Source organism: Sus scrofa, chromosome 9, assembly GCF_000003025.6.
Source record: "Sus scrofa isolate TJ Tabasco breed Duroc chromosome 9, Sscrofa11.1, whole genome shotgun sequence".
NCBI lineage: Eukaryota > Metazoa > Chordata > Mammalia > Artiodactyla > Suidae > Sus > Sus scrofa.
Window position 1 is genome coordinate 98,504,999 of NC_010451.4, and position 23,920 is coordinate 98,528,918.

Genomic DNA, 23,920 nt, shown 5'->3' on the forward strand with positions numbered 1-23,920 from the left:
TTTTCCTGAATTATCAACAAATCTATCAATCCTCACTGCCTATGTAGAGCCAGCCTAGAGTCATACTGAGAATAATTTTCAATGAAAATTAGCCTAAAGAAAAGATAAGGAGGTAGCATTTGTAAACTTCTTGATTCTCATCAACGTCACATTGATTTTGTTACTATAAACCTTCAATCCCTATTAACAACCCAAACATCCCCACAGAAGATATAAGAAGGAAAATTTGCATATAAAATTATAATTCATATCTGTGCTTTACCTGAGAATTTTTCACAAATGACCTACTCTCTAACAAGCATCAGCAAGTTTTTTTGTTCTTTTTCTTTAAACAGCCACCTAAAATTTCAGCAATTTAAAGTCTTCCTGGTTAAATGTTCTTGTGGTTTTTAGAATTTTCTGTAACAAATGTGTTGGTCTTTATTATACTTTAAACAGAATTTAGAGTATTTATCTGTATTTATAAGCTAATAATAATATGTGTGTATACTATTACATGATTTAAAATTATACTTTGTATTTTAATATTTCATTTAGAAACAAAGACTTGAAAGATTACGAAGCATGGCTTGGAATTCATGATGTCCATGGAAGAGGAGATGAGAAACGAAAACAGGTTCTAAATGTTACTCAGCTGGTATATGGTCCTGAAGGATCAGATCTGGTATTACTGAAGCTTGCTAGGTTAGTTCCTGTAGATGGTTTCATATATATATATATATATATATATTTTTTTTTTTTGTCTTTTGTCCTCTTAGGGCCACAACCGCAGTATATGGAAGTTCCCAGGCTAGGGATTTAATCAGAGCTGTTGCCGCAGGCCTATGCCGGCATATGCCACAGCCACAGCAATGCCAGATACGAGCCATGTCTGTGACCTACACCACAGCTCATGGCATCGCCGGATCCTTAACCCACTGAGTGAAGCCAGGGATGGAACCCGCAATCTCATGGCTCCTAGTTGGATTCGTTTCCGCTGTGCCACCACGGGAACTCCTGGTTTCATATATATATATATATTTGTCTTTTTGCCATTTCTAGGACCGCTCCCGTGGCATATGGAGGTTCCCAGGCTAGGGGTCGAATCGGAGCTGTAGCCACCGGCCTATGCCAGAGCCACAGCAACGCGGGATCAGAGCTCCGAGCTGTGTCTGCAACCTACACCACAGCTCACGGCAACGCCGGATCGTTAACCCACTGAGCAAGGGCAGGGATCAAACCCGCAACCTCATGGTTCCTAGTCGGATTCGTTAACCACTGCGCCACGACAGGAACTCCCATATTTTTAACATAGACTGTAATTGTTGAAGCTTTTTCTTCAGCTATGTAGTTATTCTTCCTCAGGTAAATTCCTTATAAAACGTATGTCACATGTTGTGCATGTTTGCGTGTATACAGAAACAGACAGGCATTTTCAAATTTTTCAAAAATGAATAAATGAAACTGGACCAACAGTAATGATCAGCTTCCTCTAAAACTTAGGCTTAGTGAACAATTAAATGATAGCTTTACAGGTAAAATGATAATTAAAAAATACCGGTGACCATTTATTCTTAAATATTTGCAAATAAATGACTCTTTACTACCTACCTCAGATTTCTACATTACATATTACACATTCCTTTTTCTTTTTTTTAAGAATCAAAGTTTCTGTTCTCACTAAATGAATCATATTAAATATTAATAGTAAATTTTAAAGTGTTAATTTTGTGTTGACTACAATCAGAGGTACTTAGAATTCTATTTTCTCTTTTCAGGCCTGCTGTTCTGGATGATTTTGTCAGTACAATTGATTTACCTAATTATGGGTGCACAATTCCTGAAAAAACCACCTGCAGTGTTTATGGCTGGGGCTACACTGGATGTAAGCTATTTTTAGAAAGATAAGGCAATACATTATTTTATAAAAATATTTTATATTTGTTTCTTATTTTTCACACATTACCCTGTGCTCATTAGCTGTACATATTTTGAACCATTCTAGTGATCAACTCAGACGGCCTATTAAGAGTAGCACATCTCTATATTATGGGGAATGAGAAATGCAGCCAATATCATCAAGGGAAGGTGACTCTGAATGAATCTGAAATATGTGCTGGGGCTGAAAATATTGTATCAGGACCATGCGAGGTAAAAAAGATTTCTAAATAAGGAGTGTGTAATGGATAGCACTGTTTCTGGTGTTTGTTTATTTATTCCATTTTTCTCAAATAGGAATCAATATACACCAACCTGTTCTATGAAAGAGGAACTCAGAAAGATAACCTGATTATACCTGTACATTTCTTTTAATGAAACAGTGAAGTAATTTGTTTCATTAACAAGAAACTAGGATGACATTTTTCTCTCAAAAAACAATAAAATAATACAGCCAAAACTCTAATGGAATGCTGTTCAAATTAGAATTATCCAATATGCAGTTTGATACAACAGCTTGCATTTTTCTAATGCTTTTATAAATTTATCTGATCTTCCCAAATTCTCCCTGACTGAACTCTATTAATAATTTTAGTAAGAGATACATGCCTGGTTTTAAACTTTTAAATGTGTTTTTGGTTAAGCTAGTGTGTGTGTTTAAACAAACTCTATTTAAAAAAAATCAGTAAGTCAAAGTTGGTGACTTTAAGAGCTTGGACATTTTCATTTGTTAGGTAACTGCTCTTTCTACTTGGCAGTGTTCCTATCCCCATTTTACATAGACAAGCTGTTAAGGTGTTATTTCAGATGCAATTTGAATGCAAAAGACAAGCTTTCCAAGCCTGGGCGCTGTGGAATTATAGAATACTATGTTTAGTACAACAGAAAGAGTTCAATAATAGTGAAATGTCTTTTGACTTGTAGGAAAATGCCCTAAATATGGAGCATAATGTACGTGTTTTGTATATACTGCTCTGAGATTTTATTTCTGAAAAAAAAAACTGTTTTCACATGAAAGAATTTTTTAAACTGCTTTAATATGATTAGAAGCTGATTATGTGTTTATAACCACTTTCAAATTTGGTGTTTTTTCCAGTAAATCAGTATTACTATGCCCACTATAACAAAATCTACTAGGATAAGTATTTATCTGTTTCTTTCTTACCCTAAGAGCCCTGTAAGCACTAAGTTCTGAGCTAGACAAAATCTTTGAGATATTTAGGAAGCTTGAACTTACCCCAGCCCTTTTGCCATTACTACTTTGACAAGTGCTCTTCAGGAATAGCCTCTAATCTGAGCTGTCATCTATACATTGTTAGATTCCTAACTTTATCATTGAAAAATTCATCACATTGTCACATATTTGTTATTTTTACCCATATTTACAAGACAATTTCAAAATGATCCTACCACTCCTCAAAAATGTATCCTCCAGAATGTTTTTTTATCACCGATATTGAAATCAGGGTAATACAATCATCAAAATCACTGAAATCTTGACACTTGAAAAGGAAATCTCCCAAACATTTTACAACAGCAATAGTATCACATTTAGTGAAAATCTTTGATTTGAAGAGTTGTACCAGTAATCACTGGTGCATTTAAAGTCAGATTACCTCTTGTGGCATAGTTTATATGAAGACTCTTTAAATAAACTATTTTCCTTGGTGTTTTATCTTCATCTTCACCTTGATTTTCTGTATTATAGAATATTGATATCTCTTTTCTTTCTATATAACTAAACTTGCCAGTGATTTAGTTTTATCACCTCACTGTTGGAAGTAAATTAAGATAATCCCAAAGACACTTCATACAATGATGCCAAAGATAGGCCACTGTAATCCTAGGAGACTACATTGTACATAAAAGTGATGCAGCACATTGTCATGATTATATATATATTTGTGTGTGTGTGTATATATATATGTGTATGTGTATATACACATATGTACACACAAATCATTTTATCAGAGTTCCCTTTGGGGCTTGGCAGGTTAAGAACCGGACTAGTATTCATGGGGATGTGAATTTGATTCTTGGCCTCACTCAGTGGGTTAAGAATTAAGCACTGGAACAAGCTGCAGTGTAGGTCGCATATGCAGTTCAAATCTGGTTTTGCATTGCTGTGCCTGTTGTGTAGGCTGGCAGCGGCAGTGCCAGCTCCGATTCGACCCCTAGCCTGGGAACTTCTATATGTCACAGGTAAAACTCTAAAAAGAAAAAAAAAATCTATCAATCTGTTTATTTTTGATCTATCATGTACCTATATGTGATGATACAACAGGGTTACCATACAAGAAATGCCATGAAATCATAGGCTACCTTCCATAAATGGGAACAAAAAAATATATTACTACTAATATTAAGTGAGAGAATATTCCTTCTTTACGTCTGGGAAGGCAATATCCAAATAGTAAACAGAATTGTTTTATTACTTACAAGCCTTTATTTAAGTCATTAAAATCATTCTGAGGTCAAGATTAAGGGAATGAAAAAAACATCTGAAATAAGACAAAATTTAATGTAGTTTAATTATTAAAACCATATGATTACAGATGGGGTTTTTTGATACTTATATTTTTCTACATTTTCCAAATTGTCTATATGGAGCATATTTTGAAAATCAGAAGAAAATAAAAATAAATATAAAATTTACCTTCCTCAACAGATGTCAGCGGTTTTGCATTCATCTGCATTCAGCGAAGGCAAAAACCACTTTAAGATATGAGTGAATATTTTAGAAAGAGAAGTCACTCTTAAATGATTATTACACATGATAGAACACTGAGCTTTTGTATTTATCTCAGTCTTAATCGAGTAGTCTAAAAGAAAGACAATCAATGGTCTAGTACATTAATATTATGTCTTCATATTTCAGTTGACATTAAATTTTTTGTACATATATATATATATGATATAAATCAATAAAGGAAATGTTAATTAATTGTTAATTTTTATTTCTGAAATAATACTTTGTTGTTGTTGTTGCATGTCTTCTTCCTAGGGAGATTATGGTGGCCCACTTGTTTGTGAACAACATAAAATGAGAATGGTACTTGGTGTCATTGTTCCTGGTCGTGGATGTGCCATTCCAAATCGTCCTGGTATTTTTGTCCGAGTGGCATATTATGCAAAATGGATACACAAAATTATATTAACATATAAGGTATCACAGTCGTAGCTGGTGTAACAGTGTCTGAAGCTTCCATTAACACAACTCTCTTTACATCAAGATTTCAGAGAACATGTAACTTAAAAAATCCTAAGACAACTACTTGAGTGTCATGTTTGTTAAGATACTCATTAATATTTATGGGTGTTTTCTGTTGTTTTGTTTGTCAGTGTTATTTTGTAAATGTTAAAGTGAATTAAGGTACATGCAAGTGTAGTAACATATCTCCTGAAGATACTTGAATGGATTAAAAAATGCAACGGTATAATTGCTGGATGATAAAAGATTTAAGGGAAAAGATCAATTAATATCTCTCAGCTGCTTTCCAAGGCTAGTTTCTTAATAATGAATAAACCATAAGTTAAACATTATTTTAACCTCACAAAACAATTTGTTTCTCGTGTCCTTAAATTTTAACTCTGTATTAAATTATATTACCTTTCATATGCCATACATTATACTTCATTCATTTCTCTTCACCATGTATCCTATAATACTGGTACACATACTCTTTATAAAAACATATACCCATATGTAAATGCCTGGGTACATATGTGCATGCACTAGAGTTCAAAGTGTGGTATATATAATGTAACTCCTAAATATTATGAAATTGTGTACTTACAGTTTTTCCTTAAGAAAAATATAAAAATATCTAAAGACCAGTAGAAATATTAAGAAAAGGTGCAAAATAGAAGTGACTAGATCATCCTCCACTAGGAAACTGCAGGTAACCTCTGCTGGTTGGCATCTGAGGTGTGGTCATGAATCACACAATTAAATAAAACCTAACCTAGGTATTTACATATGTTTATCATCCTGGTTATTTTATATAGTTTCTAATTCGTAAAGCTCAAGAGGCTAATATGTGTATTACTATTATTCCTTTCCTTCAAATTTAGGGACACTTATTTATGCAAGATATTTTTAGATCTTTTTTCCTAAAGTATTTAAAAAATTCTTAGATAACTATCTAATTGACATTTAAAAGCATTCTGGTCTTTAAAATTTATTTAAATAAGTTAACTCTAAGACTTGCTGCTGTGATTGGCTTCTATCTAATCTTCTTTAAATTAAAAGAACTATTAAGAGGAAAATTTCCATGTCTCCAAAATTTGTAAATAGCTTTTCAGCAAATTATGTATTAAAATATATATTGAACAAAGAAATCCACATACTTTTCTCTACCTGAAAGTCTTTTAACGTAATAAAACTTTATTCAAGGAAAAAATGTAAAAGGAAGGGAAAGGAACTAGCTTGTCTAAACTCTGTATTCAGTTATTTTTAAAGTACTGTTAAATTTCCTGAATAAGGTATTTTATCAGAATATCTTCATTGTCATCTTACTTTACATAGATCTTTTCTAATGCCATGAGAAATACTCATTCAAATTTTGTATTCTGTATAATAACCAAACTATCATATTTATTATTGTATTAGTCATGACTAAAGATCATGTAGTTTTTGTCAAAAAATGAGATAACGAAGACTAATAGGATAGGTTCTGAATTTTCACAAAGTATTCTTGTATAAAAGTTCTTTAAGAATAATTATTTGAATATTTTGAATTCAGCATTTCCATTTCTCTAATTTGTTTCTTTTGAACTCAATTAAGACCAAGAATCCAAATGATGCTCTAAAAGCTCCATAACACACTGTTCAATCTTTAGTGAAATGATTTTAAATTTACTAAAAAACTTACTTTACAGAGTACAGGATAGCAAATGCAGAAATGCTTTTCTAAATTGTGCCATTTTATTTATTTTTTTAATAATAAGATATGTGCTGGTATCAAGAAACAGAGAAAGCCAAGAGAGATCCCACAAGTTGCCAGTCCATACCAGCTTATTTGATAGTACTTCTCTCTCCCACCATTATGTATTATGCCATTATAATCAAAACACATAAAAATTTCAAAGGCATAATGTCCAAATATTAAAGTATTTTTCAGAGTCTTCTTGCTAAACTGGCAAATTTTTATTGTCACATATTAATGATATTTATGAAACATTTACTAAATTGTAATTCTTTTAAATATCCACATTTTAAATATTTATTTTATATATTTTCCTCTAAATTTCCACTGAGAGATAGGAATTACCTAGATAAAAAAATGCGTCTAATTTTATAGACACTTTGAACTCAGTGTTTTCCATTGTATTAAAGGGTAAATACAAGACCACCAATAAACCATCAGACATGTTCACAATGCAGTTTTTTCTTTGGGCGTTTCCCTTTAATAGGAGGAGACGAATAGGATTAATAATAGAAGATGAACAAGACCCATGTTTTTCAGGTGGTATAGCAGGAAGTAATCATGTCTTTTTTCTTTGGTGAAAGATACTATTTCCTGGGCATTCTTTTCTTAATAAAGTACAAAAATGAAAAATCCAATTTACCAAAAATCTGTTTCAATTTGAGTCATGGACAAAGGGATCTTTCAAATTAGAAGGTTATTTTCGTTTTGGCTGTGATATGCTGTTATAATTGTGGACGTTTTCTTATGTCTACCAGGAACAGTAATGTAAAATTAAAATATTTGTCATAATGCCTCTGCTGTGCAGAAAGGATGATAATCCTTTTGTATACTTTAATTTTATTGTAAAATGTGTAATGATTTGTACCTATTTGCTGTAGGCAGGTCCTCAGTAAATAAGTCATTCTCTAGTATTAACAAGCTCTTGCTTGCTATCTAAGTGTTTCAAACTATGGGAAATGTGAGACACTGGAAGGCAAGAAAAATAACAATAATGACATGTGATAGCAAAATTGTATTTCACTTATTCCTGTGAATATTTCTTGTTGGTACCAATGGTACTGTACAAAGTGAATGTTATAGCCACAACATTGTCTTGGAAAAAAACACTGTCAAGAAATAATAAATTGCTGTCAGCCATTTTCTTGTTGTTTCCAAACATTTAAAAAAAAGAAATACTAGTTTTTCAATATAGGAGGGATCATGACCTAAAGAATTTTAGTAAACACTCAAACATGTAAATTGACTTCCTGAAGTCCAAAAAAAGACTATTTTCAATCAATTATATGCCAAATTTACAGACAAACTCATTGGCAAAATTAAGTAATTTGAATAAGACATAGTCTTTAGTGAAGAAATTACTTTTCACTATAAGATCCAAAAAGAATTTATCTTTCAACATTTAACTGAATTTTGAAAAAAGAATCTACTAACGCAAAAAAATGCTAAATCTTGACAGTGTAACTTTAAGTAGGTTCATTTCCATTTGCACAGAAAGTTTCTATCTTTAGGAAACTGAAAATGGAATACTGTGGATGTTATGACTGTTTTTCTTGTGTGTAAATAGCAAACGGATAAGCTGCCTATTGAGTGGTATAGCTGGTTGCTTACCCAAGAAGGGAACACTGTGGTTATGATGTGTATAAAATTTTCTGTAGTTAATAAAGTTGTTATTTTTATAACCATGATTATATTATTATTCTTAATAATAAAATATTTTATAAAAATGCTCCCATTTCTTGTATTTTAATTATATGCATGGACATATTTGAATCTGATCTAGGGCTTAATGCAGAAAACAACAACAATGATCTCACTGAGAGAAATTACAAATTATATACACCTTGTTGCAAGAAATATCACATAACCTGTCTATAGAACTAAGACAAAAATTACTATTCTATTCCAACTTCTATCTATGGTAATATCAGTGGTCTTCAATAAACTACTAATCTCTTTGCACTTCAATTTATCTCACTGCAAAACAATTATTTATTCACTCTTCCTATTTGCTAGAATGATACTATGAATATAGTTTGCTAACGTATATAAAATATTGTCATGAATGATCACATTGATTCCTTTACCATATGACTGTACATTATAAAGGGAACTGTAATTCAATTGATCAATTTGGAATATATCTTCAAAATATTCCATTAAATTTAGAATGATTGAATTCACTCATTTCTTTCAAATTGGAAGAACTAATTATCAATTGATCTAATTGAAAAGTTTTAAAATACCACTGACTATTTTGAATTATTTTGTACTGCCTCCCCCCAATGCTCTGGTAATTTTTCTGACACAGATATTTATTTTAAGTGATGATTAATGTATCTAATTACAGAGCCCACTATAAAATATTCAAGTTTCCTAATGATTATGATCCTGGAAGAATATATGTATTTATTCATTTCCAGTGTAAGAACAATTTCAAATATATATATACAGTTGATTTTCCTAAATTTTGATTTTTTTCCCTGTCTTCTTAGACTTCCATTCCATTCTAATCCTATATTATATTAAGTGGAATAGTCCAGGTAAATTCCTTAAGAGATAACATTTGAACAAGATCCTCAATGGAGTGAGAGATGAAACTGTATAAATATCTGGGCAATATTTCTGCTGACTCCTTAATATAGTTTATTAATTTATACTTAGATCATAAGGTTTTAATCAGTTACCATTTTCCAATATCCTGAATAGAATCACCTTGGTTTGTATTTCCCTCATGTTTTTAGTCCAGAAGTTTTATTGCCATTCTATTTCATTATTTTCCTTCACAGCAACCATCCTTAATCTACACAATCCTAGACGTGTTGTTTAAGAAAGCTGACTTTAAAAGTAACTTCAGAGTTCCTGTCGTGGTGCACTGGTTAACGAATCCTACTAGGAACCATGAGGTTGCGGGTTGGTCCCTGCCCTTGCTCAGTGGGTTAACGATCCAGCATTGCCGTGAGCTGTGGTGTAGGTTGCAGACGCGGCTCGGATCCCGCGTTGCTGTGGCTCTGGCGTAGGCTAGTGGCTACAGCTCCGATTAGACCCCTAGCCTGGGAACCTCCATATGCCGTGGGAGCAGCCCAAGAAATGGCAAAAAGACCAAAAAAAAAAAAAATTAAATAAATAAATAAATAAATAAAAGTAACTTCAAGATAAAAATATATTTAAGGTAATTTGGGAAAAGTTTATAATATTATGGTAAACATGTTATTGTCTAAAGCACAACTAAGAAAGACAGAAAATACTGACAAAGGAAAGACATTTTCACTTTTTACATAATTAAAAAAAAGCCTGAGATTACAGATTGTATGGATTCTTGTGCTTTTAAAAAGTCAACACTATCAAACAAAACAAAACCAATCAATCTAACATAATCTAACTCCAAAATAACTTTAGAGTCTTATCTCTCCCAAATATTGCTGAACACTCATCGCTTTATTTTCATAACTCTGTTGCCATAGATTAATTGACTGTATAAATGTGCATTCAATTATTGGGTATCTATTCTGAACCAGTGGATATATGTGTCTGCTTTTTACCAGTACCATACTGTTTCAATTAATATTACTTTGTAGTATAGTTTGAAATCAGGGAGTACTATATTTCCAGCTTTTTCTTTTTTAAGATGGTTTTGGCTATTTGGGGTCTTTTGTGTTTCCATAAATTTTTTTTTCTTTTGCTTTTTAGAGCCACACACATGGGATGTGGAGGTTCCCAGGCTAGGGGTCTAATCAGAGCTATAGCTACTGGCCTACACCACAGCCACAGCAATGCCAGCTCTGAGCTGCGACTGCAACCTACATCACAGCTCATGGCAATGCCAGATCCTTGACCCACTGAGTGAGGCCAGGGATCAAACCCACAACCTCACAGTTCCTAGTTGGATTAGTTTCTGCTGCACCATGATGGGAACTCATATTTCCATACAATTTTTAGAATTATTTGTTAATTTCATATCCTGCAACTATACTAAATACATTTATTTGTTTTTTGGAGAACAGTTTTCTATTTTTAATTTTTTTTTGCCAGCTTTGATTTTATTTTCTGAAATTTATTATAGTTGATTTACTATCTTCTGACAATTTTTGCTGTACAGCAAAGTGACCCAGTAATACACATATATATACATTCTTTTTCTCACATTATTCTCCATCATGTTCCATCACAAGTGACTGGATATAGTTCCCTGTGCTACACAGTGGTACCTCATGACTTGTCACTCCAAATGCAATGGTTTGCATCTACTAACCACAATCTCCCAGTCCATCCCATTCACTCCGCCTCCACCTTGGCAACCACAAATCTGTTGTCTATGTCCATGACTTTCTGTTCTGTAGATAGGTTCATTTGTGCCATATTTTAGATTCCACATAAAAGTGATATCATATGCTATTTGTCTTTTTCTTTCTGAATCTCTGGTCCCATCCATGTTACTGAAAATGGCATTATTTTGTTCCTCTTATGGCTGAGTAGTATTCCATTGTGTATATGTACCACATCTTCTTAATCCATTTATCTATCAATGGACATTTAGGTTGTTTCCATGTCTTGGATATTGTGAACAGTGCTGCTATGAACATAGGAGTGCATGTATCTTTTTGAATGAAAGGTTTGTCTGGATATAGGTCCAGAAGTGAGATTGAGATTTCTCCTTTTCCTTTTCTTATTTTGAGTTCTTTCTATCTTCTTAGTGAATCTGGTCAGAGGTTTGTAATTTTGTTTACCCTTTCAAAGAACCAGCTTTTGGTTTTATTGATTTTTCTTTTTTTTTTTTTTGAATCTCTATTTTATTTTGATTTCCTCTTTGATCTTTATGATTTCCTTCCTTATTCTGATTTGAGGTTTTGTTTGTTCTTTTTCTAATTCTTTTAGGTGGTAGATTAAGTTGTTTATTTGAGATTTTTCTTCTCTTTTGAATAAGGCATATATTGCCATGAAATTCCCTCTAAGAACTGCTTTTGCAGCATGCCATAGATTTTGAATGGTTGTCTTTTCATTATCATTTATATTGAGGTATTTTTAAATTTTCCTTTTGATTTCCTAATTGACCAAATGCTTTTTTCTAGTAGCATGTTGTTTATTCTCCATGTAGCCAGTTTTATTCTCATTTCTTTTGCTGCAGTTGATTTCTAGTTTCAGGCCATTGTGGTCAGAGAAGATGCTTGAAATAACTTATATAATCTTAAATTTGTTGAGGTTAGTTTTGTGCCCCAGTATGTGGTCAATCCTTGAGAATATTCCATGTGCACTTGAAAAGAATGTATAATCTTTTCTTTTGTATGTAATGTCCTAAAAATATCAATTAATTCTAATTCTTCTATTAGGATCTCTGTTGCCTTATTGATTTTTCTGTCTAGAGGATATGTCCATTGATGTGAGAGGGGTGCTAAAATCTCCTAATATCATTGTATTCCCATCAATTTCTTCTATGTCTGTTAGTATTTGTTGTACGTATTTGAGTGCTCCTATATCAGGGGCATATATATTGACAAGTGTAATATCCTCATCTTTAATGGATCATTTTATCATTAAATAGTGTCCTTCATCTTTCTACACAGCCTTCACTTTAAAGTCTCTTTTGTCTGATATGATTATGGCAAGTCCTGCTTTCCTGTCTTTTCTATTCATATGAAATATCTCTTTCCATCCCCTCACTTTCAATTTATATGATTCCTTTGCCCTAAGGTGAACCTCTTGTAGGCAGCATATTGTAGGCTCTTGTTTTATTAATCCAGGCTGCCACTCTATGTCTTTTGATTGAAGCATTCAGTCCATGGACATTTAAGATAATTATTGATAAATATGTATTTATTACCATTTTCAACCTTATTTTCCAGTTGATTCTGTTTCTCCTTTATTTTTTACTTTTTTTGTTGGAAGATATCATTTTATGCTTGTGTCCTTTTCTTTTTAGTTTCTGTGAATGTGTTCTTTTGTTTTGATTTGTGGTTTCCTTGTTTTTTCAAGTATGTTAACCATTTCCTTTATCTGCTTACTCTAGCCTGATAGTCATATGGGGCAAACACATAATTAAAAAAAAAGTCTAGATTTTCTTAATTTCCTTCCCAACATTTTATAATTTTGAAGTCCTTTTTTTAATGACTTCATGTTTATCCTTTTGCTGTTCTTCATGTTTATCATCACTTTTACAATAGTTTGTTTTTTTTTTCTTTTTCTTTTAGATCTGTATACTGGCTTATTTGAGTGATTTCTTTATTATTTATTTATTTTATTATTTTTTTAATAGTTATTTCCCCAATACAATTTTTTTTCTACTGTACAGCATGGTGACCCAGTTACTCATACATGTACATATACTATTTTTGCACATTATCATGCTCCATCATAAGTGACTAGACTTAGTTGCCAGTGCTACACAGCAGGATCTATTGCTAATCCATTCCAAAGTCAATAGTTTGTATCTATTAACCCCAAGCTCTCCCACCACCCCACTTCCTCCCCCTCCCCCTTGGCAACCACAAGTCTATTCTGCAAGTCCATGCTTTTATTTTCTGTGGAAAGGTTCATTTGTGCCATACATTAGATTCCAGATATAAGTGATATCATATGGTATTTGTCTTTCTCTTTCTGACTTAATTCACTCAGTATGAGAGTCTCTAGTTCCATCCATGTTGCTGCAAATGGCATTATTTCATTCTTTTTTATGGCTGAGTAGTATTCCATAAGTGATTACTTTCTGACTGAGTTTTCCTTCATCCTATATATTCTCACTTCTTTCCTATTTAGAGAGGGCCTTTAAGTATTTCTTTTAGAATGGGTTTAATATTGCTGTGTTCTTTTAATTTTTGTTTGTTGGAGAAATTCTTTATTTCTCCTTCTATTTTAAATTATATTCTTGCTGGGTAGAGCAAGCAAGTTCTAGGCTACAAATTTTTTCCCTTTTAGAAATTTGAATATATCTTTCCCCTCTCTTCTAGCCTGTAGTGTTTCTGTAGAGAAATCAGCTGATAGCACTAGGGGGTTCCCTTATAAATAACTCTGTTTTTCTCTTGTTGCCTTTAGAATCCTTTCCTTATCTTTAACCATTTGCCATTTTATTTAATAGAGGATTCTTGCCATTTTCATTATAATATTTCTTGGTGTGGGTCTGTTTGGGTTCAACTTGCTTGGGGCCCTCTGTATTTCTTGTGTCTTGTTATCTATTCCCCTTAGATTTGGAAAGTTTTCAGCCATAATTTCTTTAAATATATTTTCAATCACTTTTCTTTTACTTCTCCTTCTGGAATCCCTATTCTGTGTAGATTGGCCCTCTTTTTATTATCCCATAGATCTCTCATATTGCTTTCATTTTTTTTTTTCCATTTGGTTTTCTATCTGCCGTTCTAACTGGTTGATTTCCTTTATTTTAACTTCCAAGTAACGTATTCATTCCCGTGCATTATACATTCTGTTCTTCAGTGCCTTTAACTCAGCTTGAATCTCTGTAAATAAATTTTCTAATTTTTCTTGGCTCCTCCTTATATTTTCTGGTTCCTTTCTAAAGTAATCAACATTACTGTTCATATCCACACTTAATTCATTTATATTTGCTGTTAATTCCTTCAGTATTTTCATTATCTCCTTTTTGAACTCTGTGTTTGTTAGACTGAAGAGGTCTGTTTCATTGTTTGCTGCTTCATGGGAATTCTACTGTTCTTTAAACTGGGAATGGTTCCTGAGTTTTTAATTGCTTATATTTTTCTTATTTAGGGAAACCAACTACTGTGGTCTTGGGGGGAGTATTTATATGCCAGAGCACCCCTGGGTAGTTTGCGAGGGCTTTCTATTTTGTGTGTGTGTGTGTGTGTGTACTGCTTTTGGTTTGAATGCTTGCTCTTTCCTCAGTGTGTGTAGGCTGTTATCCATGTGCTGGTGTACAGCCTGCACATACTGCTAGAGAAATGGAGGCCATGTGCAGGGCCTATAGCCAGTGCCTGGTTGCAGGGCCCTGGGCAAGTGTAGGCACTGCCCAGAGCCTTTGGTAGTACAGCATCAGGGCATGTGCATTTCCAGGTGAGTGAGAACAATGGGGGCACATGGTTGCAATGCCCTCCTTTGCACAGATGCCTGAGGTGACTGAGGCCACAGGTGTTGCCTGTTCACAGACCCCCAGTGGTGGTGGGCCTGTGGACTCTGAGATGGCTGTGGCCATTTTACCCTGCTTCCTGTAACGTATGCAAGGGGCACCCCATAACCGAGTCTGCACCTACACAGAGAAAGATATTGCTATTGAAGTCCCGCTCCTCCTTCTCTTGTCCTCCCTAACAATGGCACCTTGCTACTACTGCAGGCCCAGTTCTCCTTATGGGTTCCCTTGACTGTGGTGCTCCAATCCAAAGCCAACGGTACACTGCTTACTCCCCCCTGAGGCTGCTTCCACACAGCCAACCCCTTATTCTCCCTGGAACTGACCTCTGGAGCCCAAGTCTGAACACCCAGCTTCTGCTCAAGCATCTCAGACCATGGTGCTGCTTGGGGCAATGGTACCAATGGCTTGTTCAGTTCTCTCTCTGCTTTGCCCTCCTCTGTCCATCTGCTGTCCTTTGCTCTGAGACTTTGAGATCTTTCTGTCTCAGCTGATGTCCCAATTAGTTAGATGTCTTCCCAGGGTGTGGGTTCTTTTCTTCTTTCACAGCTTCCTCTCAGGAGTGCTTTTCCTGTCCTGATTCCTTTTTATCCTCTTCTCTCTCTCTCTCATCCTCCCCCCGCCCCCATTGTTCTACCCAGCTATGTACAGGATTTCTTGGCCTTTTTGGCGGGTTAAGGTCTTCTGCCAGCATTCAGTAGATGTTCTGTGTAGATCATTCTACATGTAAATTTTTTTTTGATGTGTTTGTGGGAGAAGGTGAGCACCACGTATTACCCCTCTGCCACCTTGATCCTGCTCTAAATTAACTGATTAATTCAGATAGTATTTGGTGGTATCTTTAGGATTTTCTCCATATAATATCATGTCCTCTGCAAAAAGTTACAATTTTATTCTTCCTTTCCAATTTGGATTCCTTTTATTTCTTTTCCTTTGTGCTGTGCCTACAACTTTCAATACTATGTTGAGTAAAAGTGGCAGAGTAGGCATCCTTGCCTTACTCATAATCTTAGAGAAAATTTTCAGCTTTTCACCATTGAGTATGATGTTGGCTGTAGGTTTGTCATATATGGCTTTTATCACGTTGAGGTATGTTGCCCTATATCTGCTTCGTTAAGAGTTCTTATTATAAATGTTGAAATTTTCAAAGCCTGTTCTCCATGTGTTGAGATGATTATATAATTTTTTTATTTTTAGTTTGTTAATATATGTGTCTTATTGACTGATTTATGGATATTGAACCATTCTTGTGTCCCTGGGATAAATCTCACTTCATCATGGTATATAATCCTTTTAATAGAGTGTTGATTTCAATTTGCTAAAATTTTGTTGAGGATTTTTGTATCTATGTTCATCCATGATACCAGCTTGTAATTTTCTTTTTTCGTGGTATCATTGTTGGTTTTGGTATCAGAGGGGTACTGGTCATAGAATGACTTCAGAAATGTTAGTTTCTCTTTCAATTTTTTGGAATAGTTTGAGGAGGATGAGTTTTAGTTCTTTAAATGGTAGACTTCACCAGTGAAGCCATCTGGTTCTGGATATTTGTTTGCTGGGAATTTGTTTATTACTGATTCAAAGTCATTACTGTTAATTGGTCTGTTAGTATTTTCTATTTCTTCCTGATTCAATTTGAGATATTGTCTTTTTTTTCCCTAGGTTATCAGTTTATTGGCATATAATTGTTCCTAGTAATCTCTTATGATCCTTTGTGTTTATTTAGTGTCAGTTTTAACTTATTCTTTTTTCCGTTCTAAATTTATTGATTTGAGTCTTCTTTCTGTTTTTCTTGATGAATCATGTTAGAGGTTAATTGGTTTTGTTTATCATTTCAAAGAATGAGCCCTTAGTTTCATTGATCTTTTCTATGTTTTTACTTTCTATTTCATTTATTTCTTCTCTGATCTTTATATTTTCTTTCCTTCTACTAATTGTGGGTTTTGTTTGTTCTTTTTCTAGTTCTTTTAGGTGTAAGTTTAGGGTGTTTATCTGAGGTTTTTCTTGTTTCCTGAGGTAGGCTTGTATCAGTATAAACTCTAGTTTTAGAAATGCTTTTGCTGTGTCAAAGATTTTGAATTATTGTCTTTTTGTTTTTGCTTTCTCCATTTATTTTTTAATATCTCCTCTGATCCACTGTTTATATCTTAACATTGTTTATTCCACATATTTGGGTTTCTTTTGCAATTTTTCTTCAGTTTATTTCTAGTCTCATAGTGTTGTGGTCAGAAAAGATAATATAATGTCAACTTCTTAAATTTATTGAGACTTGTTTTGTGCTCTAGCATGTGATATATCCTTGGGAATATTCTATGTGCACTTCTGCTGCTTTTGAATGGAATTTTCTCTATATAGCTGGTATTTTCATTTGATCTAACATGTCATTTAAAGCAAATATCTCTTTATTGATTTTCTACCTTGTTTATAATTTTTATATCCCTTGTTAGATTGGTTCCTTTGTCATTATGTAATGTCCTTTTTGTCTTATTACAATCTTTGTTTTACAGTCTATTTTGTCTGATATAAATGTTGTTAATCCAGTTTTTCATTTCCATGGGCTTAGAGTACATTTTCCATCCTCTCACTTTCAGTTGGTATGTGACTTTAGATCTGAAGTGAGTCTCTTGTAGATAGCATATATATGGATCTTGCTTTTTTTTCCATTCAGCCACTCTATGTCTTGATTTGAGCATTTAGTCCATTCACATTTAAAGTAATTATTGATATGTATATATTTATTTCCATTTTGTTCATCATTTGGGGGCTAGTCTGTAGTTCTTTTTTGTGTCTTTCTTCTTCTTTTGTCTACTTCCCTTTTGATTTGACTATATTTAGTGCTAAATCTTGATTACTTTCTCTTTTTGTGTATCTATTATGAATTTTTGATTTGTGGTTATTATGAGGCTGATATATAGTCAGATAGATAGATAAATATTATTTTAATTTGATGACCCCAATTTTAAAGGCATTGTAACATGCTGTATTTTTACTATCTCCACCCATATTTAATGATTTTAACATCATATTTTACATATTTTGTTTTGTTTATCCCTTAAATACTTATTGCAGATATATATAATTTTATTACTTTTGGTTTTAGCCTCACTACTAGTTTTATAACTGATTGATATCGACTTTTACTATATATTTGCCTTTACCAGTGACACGTTTCATTATTTTGATGTTTCTAGCTTTCGTCTTTTCTTTTCCCCTTAGGGAAATCCCTTTAACATTGCTATAAAGCCAGTTTAATGCAGCTGAATTCTTTTGGTTTTTTACTATCTGAGGTCCTCTTTATTTCTCCTTCAAATCTGAATTATAGCTTTTCTTGGTACAGTATTCTTGGTTTGAGGTTTTACCTTTCATCATTTATATGTATTTTCTCACTCTCTTCTGGTTTGCAAAGTTTGTGCTGAAAAGCCAGCTGGCATATTCTGCTTTGTTTTTATATGCAATTTACCTCCATTCAGTTTGAATTTCTTGGAGTCATCTGCAAAGTCTTGTTATTAATATCTGTATATTCTTTATTTTGCACAGTGTTTATACATAATAATGCCTATGATGTATTTTATAATTATTAATATTCTATAATCTATCCTCTTTTTGAAGGCTTATCAGTGCTACCCAGAGATTTGCAGTGTTGTGTGCAATTCTCACTGATGGTTAAAAATTTGGGGATTTTATATTTAATTGCATGATTTGGATTTGAATTAGTAAGCAGGATTATTTTAAATTGTGTATTGTATTTCACTCACTAGAACATATAGCTTGAAGAAAGAAGGATTATTACCTTTAAGAGCTTTTTACATTTACATTTATAAATAGTTATTAAAAATAAAAATGGAAAGCTAATTTTAGTTTACTAATGGCTACAGATATTTACTTTATACAACCTAAGCTAATTTTGACTAAGTTGATGAAAATGTTCCTTTTGATTTTCTTTTATGAAGCCTTGATGTCATAACTTTTAGGGAAAAAAGTTCCTGTCAACTATTGCAAAAAATTTCTGAGTCAACAATAGGCTACTCATTACTTATGTGCAAATATGCCATCTGTTGTGCATTGAGAAGTTTCATAATATTGTTACTCAATTAGCAAAAGATTTCATCTGATGAATTTTCTTAACTGAGAGAAATCTACTCTGGTAATAGAGTGCAATGAAATGAAGCAGGGAAAAGGCAGATAAGGATTTTTGGTTTTTATTAAGGCTCTTTATTTAAAGTAGAGGAGAGAAGGTGAACATATGATTTAACATCTTTCTTTGCTCATTCAAAGAGTCATTCTGGGACAAAATAAATACGTCTTTTGGATTAAGAAAGTAGGAATTTGGGGAAAATAAGATTCACATTTCTGTCAGTTTAGGTATCAGGTAGAACACCCTAATTCTAAAGATGAGTAAGAGAACTCAGAACCTCTTTTTATGAACATTTCCTAGAATAGGAAATATCTGGTCAATGACTTAGGTAAGTTTACTCAAACTGATCTATCACAGACAGCCATTATGCAGGACATTAAAAGCTGAGAACAAAATGTCTGAGGCTTGATTAAGTTTTAGATATACTGGGATGGCTTATATAAGTAACTTTGCTGCAGAATTGTCAAGGGCTTTTGGATGTTCATATGTACTTTGAACTTCCACAAAAGTGTATGGTATGGCATAGTTTTATTTATTTTTTTGTTATGGTCATACCTGTGGCATACAGAAGTTCCCAGGCCAGGGAAAGAATCCAAGCCATAGGTGTAACCTACACTGTAGCTACAGCAATTCTGGATCCTTTAACCCACTGTACCAGGCTGGGAATTGAATCTGCACTTAAACAGTGACCTGAGCCACTGCAGTTGGATTCTTAAAGTATGGCATAGCTTTATTTTTACTGTACTAGAAAACCCCTTAAAATTTTGAAGGCAATAGTTATAATTTTAGCACTAGAGGTCTGCTAAATGAAGTTTAGGAAAACTTGATTTACATATTTATGAATGAGAGGCAGTAGTAATTATACAGTTTGAGATTTCTATTGTATTTTATAATGTACAGTAATTTTTTTAAAAAAAATATCCTAGTGATCATCTCATTTGGAAAAATTTCCTATATCAATCTTTTTTTTTGCCTTTTTATACTCTATTTGGGTAAAATTCAGTAAAATATTATTGAGTAAAATGTCACACTTAGGAGGAGTTTAGGTGTATATTTCTAGACGTGTATAAAATCTACTTCTCTTATAATTAGTATAAAAGCAAAATTGAAAATATAAAAATATGAAGGTGATAGTATTACTCAAAACAATTAAAAAAAAAGACAAAACAGCCTATTTTTCTTTCTTACTAGCCCTCATAATATCACCTTATCTGCTGAAATATCCAGTTCTGGAAGTGGGGAAACAAAGAGGGGAATAAGATAAGTACAGTTTATAAAAGAAAATGAAAAAGAAAGACAAAAAGGAAAAAAAACCAAAAAAACAAAACAAAACAAAAAAAACTCCTGGAGGGGAGCTGGGAAATTTTTTGGAGGATTTACATGTCCCTGAAAGTAAAGTCAACAAAAATATCTAAAACATTATTCTTTATTAGCCTCTTTCCTCCTTAGTCACAACCATTCGAATTTCCCAAATCCACTTGTAAACACTAAGTATAATGAGTCACCCTAAAATTAACAAACATAGACTATGAATATAGATCATCTACATCCACAGTCAGTGTCCTTTTTTTCTTTCATCTTCTCCATCCCTTTTTTATTTGCTGCCCCCCCTTGATTATATCTTAACTGTGATGCAACAGGGAATCACAAAGTTCTTTATACATTAAGGTTGCTCTGTAAAATACTATAACACTCTTCTCACTCTTCAAGAGTTTTAGCATATTTCCTATGTCATACAGGTAAACTGGCCTGGAACTTGAGCAAGACTGCTCAACAAGAAAAAAACTGAGGTACAAATAGAGGCATAAAGACATAAGTTCAACTGTTCACTTTACATCACTACTTGGATGTGCTCTCACTGTCTAAACTGAATGAATCCAAAACTAAACACCACTCCCTCCTTTCCCTTCAATCTTCTTTTCAATAAAAGGCACATCAATTTTATTTGCTCAAACTACAATCCAGAAAGTCACTTTTTACCTATTGGCCCACCAACATCTATATGATCTGCCTTACACTATTTAGCTCATCCATCACCTCTTTTCCTTTTATCCACTCTATTTCAGCTACATTAGACTCTTTCCATTCTGGGAAGAGGCTAAATACCTTACTTCCTCAAAGCCTTTGCATCTGCTATTCTCTCTGCCTGGAATTAACTCCCGCCCACTAGTTTTTGCCTGACTAATGCCTACTTCATTCTTCAGATTAATGTCACCAACTGTCCCCACACCCACTCTTATGACCCAGTTACACATCTCAAAGTATGATATACTTCTATTTCAAAACATTTATCTCAGTTAATTAAATTATTATTGGCATAGTCTCTCCTATTAGGTTTAAGCTCCATGAGAACATGGGATAGATTTAAATTCTTCACATGTTTATCTTTGGTATCAGCTAAGTACTACATGATAAAGATCTGTTAAATAGATGTATCAGTAATTATCCATTTATAGGATCTTTTATTTTTATTCAATTCCCAGACACAATCACTTTATAATTTCTAAATTTTGTTTGCTATTAAAATAGTAACAACTCCAAATTCTTTAAGTTGGGGAGAAGTTTCTGCTTGCCTCTGTCATACATTTTTCTTTTATGTCAGAACATATGTACTGATCACTACTATAACAGAGCTATGTGCTGGGACTATAATAGCAAATAAATAAAATTTGGCCCATACGCTGATTATAAATAGACAAATTTGGGAGACAAACATAAAACAGGAACCTGAAATTGTTAACTCAGAAGTGTGAATAACTTCCAGAGCCTATGGCAATATTTTACTGACTTTTTGCTCATCTTCCCTCAATCTTTCTACATCGTTTTAGTCTTAAACCCAGCCAATTTGATTTTTTTCTACTTTATGAACACTTCCATCATTGCATTACTAATTATTTAACTAAATTGAGAGTTCCTTTTCCTTCATCTTATTTCTTTATTCAGTTTTCCAAGTTCCTAACATTTTAAGTCTTGCCCCTTTTTTGTTACATTCCTAAGAATATTATGACACTTCTAGTAGATTCAGAGAGGTTTATACATTTACTATCACTGGAATAATGTAACTTCTCAAATGGAGAAGACGCTATTTTTAGAGATGAAATTTTAAACATTTCTTTGGCTAACATAAGACTAACAGATGTTTTATCATGGTAAGTTTTTAATTATACTTAGAGATGGTCTAATAACAATAGATAATGCTTATTCAGTGTTTTCTATTTGCCAGGCTCTGTTTTATCACATTTAATTACCATTATAATGTTAAATGGGCAGGTTCTATAACTATATTCATTTTAAACAAAAGGAAGTGTTCAAATAAATGGTAATAAGATCATACTTAGGGGCAGATTTTCAATATTAATTCTGCTTGACTCTTTCATATTATCCTGTCTAATGTATATTTAACTATTTTCCATGAAAGTAGGCAAAGGGGGAAACCCTTATTTAAACAAGAAAACATTGCCATCATCTCGGCAGGATATGAGCAAGAAGCTATTCAGGGGTCATAATGCTTTTCAAGCAGGCCTTGCCCAAAGCTCTGTGAAGCATCAGCTGAAGGAGCATGGCCTCATCACCTTCAAAAACAAATGGCTAAAATATGAGTTGTTTGTAATGGTAATTACTATGGAGTTGAAAGTTAGTAGGGTAAGGAGGTAGTTGAGCATGGGTGTTTAACTTTGATGGGGAGATGGATATAGCTACTGACAAAAAAAAGAAGTACAACAGCCTTGTGATACAGACATAGCGGGAACCATAGAGAAAATATGTAGTGGTAAGAATTCAAAGGGGCCCAAAGGGGAAAAAGGTCAGAATATTTTCTGAAACAGAGAAATGCAGTAATAGTGCCTGCCTTTTATTGCAGGTGCTAGAGGGTATTTTATGAAAGAGGGAAACACCTTCAAAGGAAATTAGAATCTTTTACAAAGGGTCATTGCAGTACTGGGTAAAATTTTGATTTACATATTATTTGTTTCATTATATAAGAAACAATCATAGAGTTTGATAGCTACAAAGGCATGTTAAAAATCACCACTCAGCTTACGAGGAAGAAAGAGGGGAAAATGTAATGACTTGCCCAGGGTCACTCAGCTAGAGGCAGAGTCAGTTCTGGGAAAAAAAAAAAAAATCTACTACTTTTTAAAATTCAAAACCTTGGTTTTATTATTTACTTATTTTGAACTTAGATTATAAACATAAAGTATAGTCAAAACTTCAAAAGAACTGCAGTACTTAAAAAAAATTAAAAGAATGATTAACAAAAACTTAAAATGCTGCCCAAGTAAAAGTGAGGTCCAGTTTACTTTATAGCCTAAAGGGATCTGGCTTAATTCCTGGCAGAGGAGGCCAATCCCAGGTAAATATCTAGAAAACTCTTCCACAAAGAGTAAGCCAAGGTGGATGCCATTTGGCTTCCTTCCCTATCTCAGTTTGTGATATGACCCCATCTATGGAAAGAAACCTTCTAAGGACAAGCTGGGGGATTAATTTTTTGGCAGAAATGGGATTGAAATGCAGAAGAAGCAAAAACAAATGCTAACAAGCAGTAGCATAAAATGAAATGATGTGCACAAGACTGTCCTTCCTAGTCCCTGGGGACACAAGCCTATTGGAACTAAGCAATTCAGAAATTGGCAACATTTCCCGACCCAGAGATTTTATTTTTTTAAATATTGGCTTTATTTGCAGATTAGAATTGATTTCAATTCCTCAAATAGGATCAGGGGTCTTCTGTGGTTGTGCAACCTGTGAGTAGTTTAGTTTGAAACTCTAGCTCTAAATTTCCTAAGTACAAGGCTATACATGGGTATTAAAGGCTTATGAAAATAGTACTTATAGTTCCCAATATAATACACATGA

General features: G+C 33.3%; 1 protein-coding gene and 1 long non-coding RNA gene across 6 annotated transcripts in view; one reads left to right on the forward strand and one right to left on the reverse strand.

Annotated features, from left to right (window-relative positions):
* HGF (hepatocyte growth factor) overlaps positions 1 to 8,575 on the forward strand; it is a 75,803-nt gene extending 67,228 nt beyond the window's left edge. For 4 of the 5 annotated variants that reach the window (XM_005667687.3, XM_003130222.5, XM_021063485.1 and 1 more), the window contains 4 exons: positions 538 to 684; positions 1,758 to 1,864; positions 1,985 to 2,130; positions 4,922 to 8,572. In XM_005667687.3, the coding sequence (XP_005667744.2) occupies positions 538 to 684; positions 1,758 to 1,864; positions 1,985 to 2,130; positions 4,922 to 5,098 (577 nt within the window). In that variant the 3' untranslated portion in view covers positions 5,099 to 8,572. Of the gene's footprint in view, positions 1 to 537; positions 685 to 1,757; positions 1,865 to 1,984; positions 2,131 to 4,921 lie in introns of all 5 variants that reach the window. The other variant, XM_013979787.2, reaches the window with a different exon arrangement.
* LOC110255496 overlaps positions 1 to 23,920 on the reverse strand; it is a 293,636-nt gene that overhangs the window by 11,417 nt on the left and 258,299 nt on the right. The window lies entirely within an intron of this gene.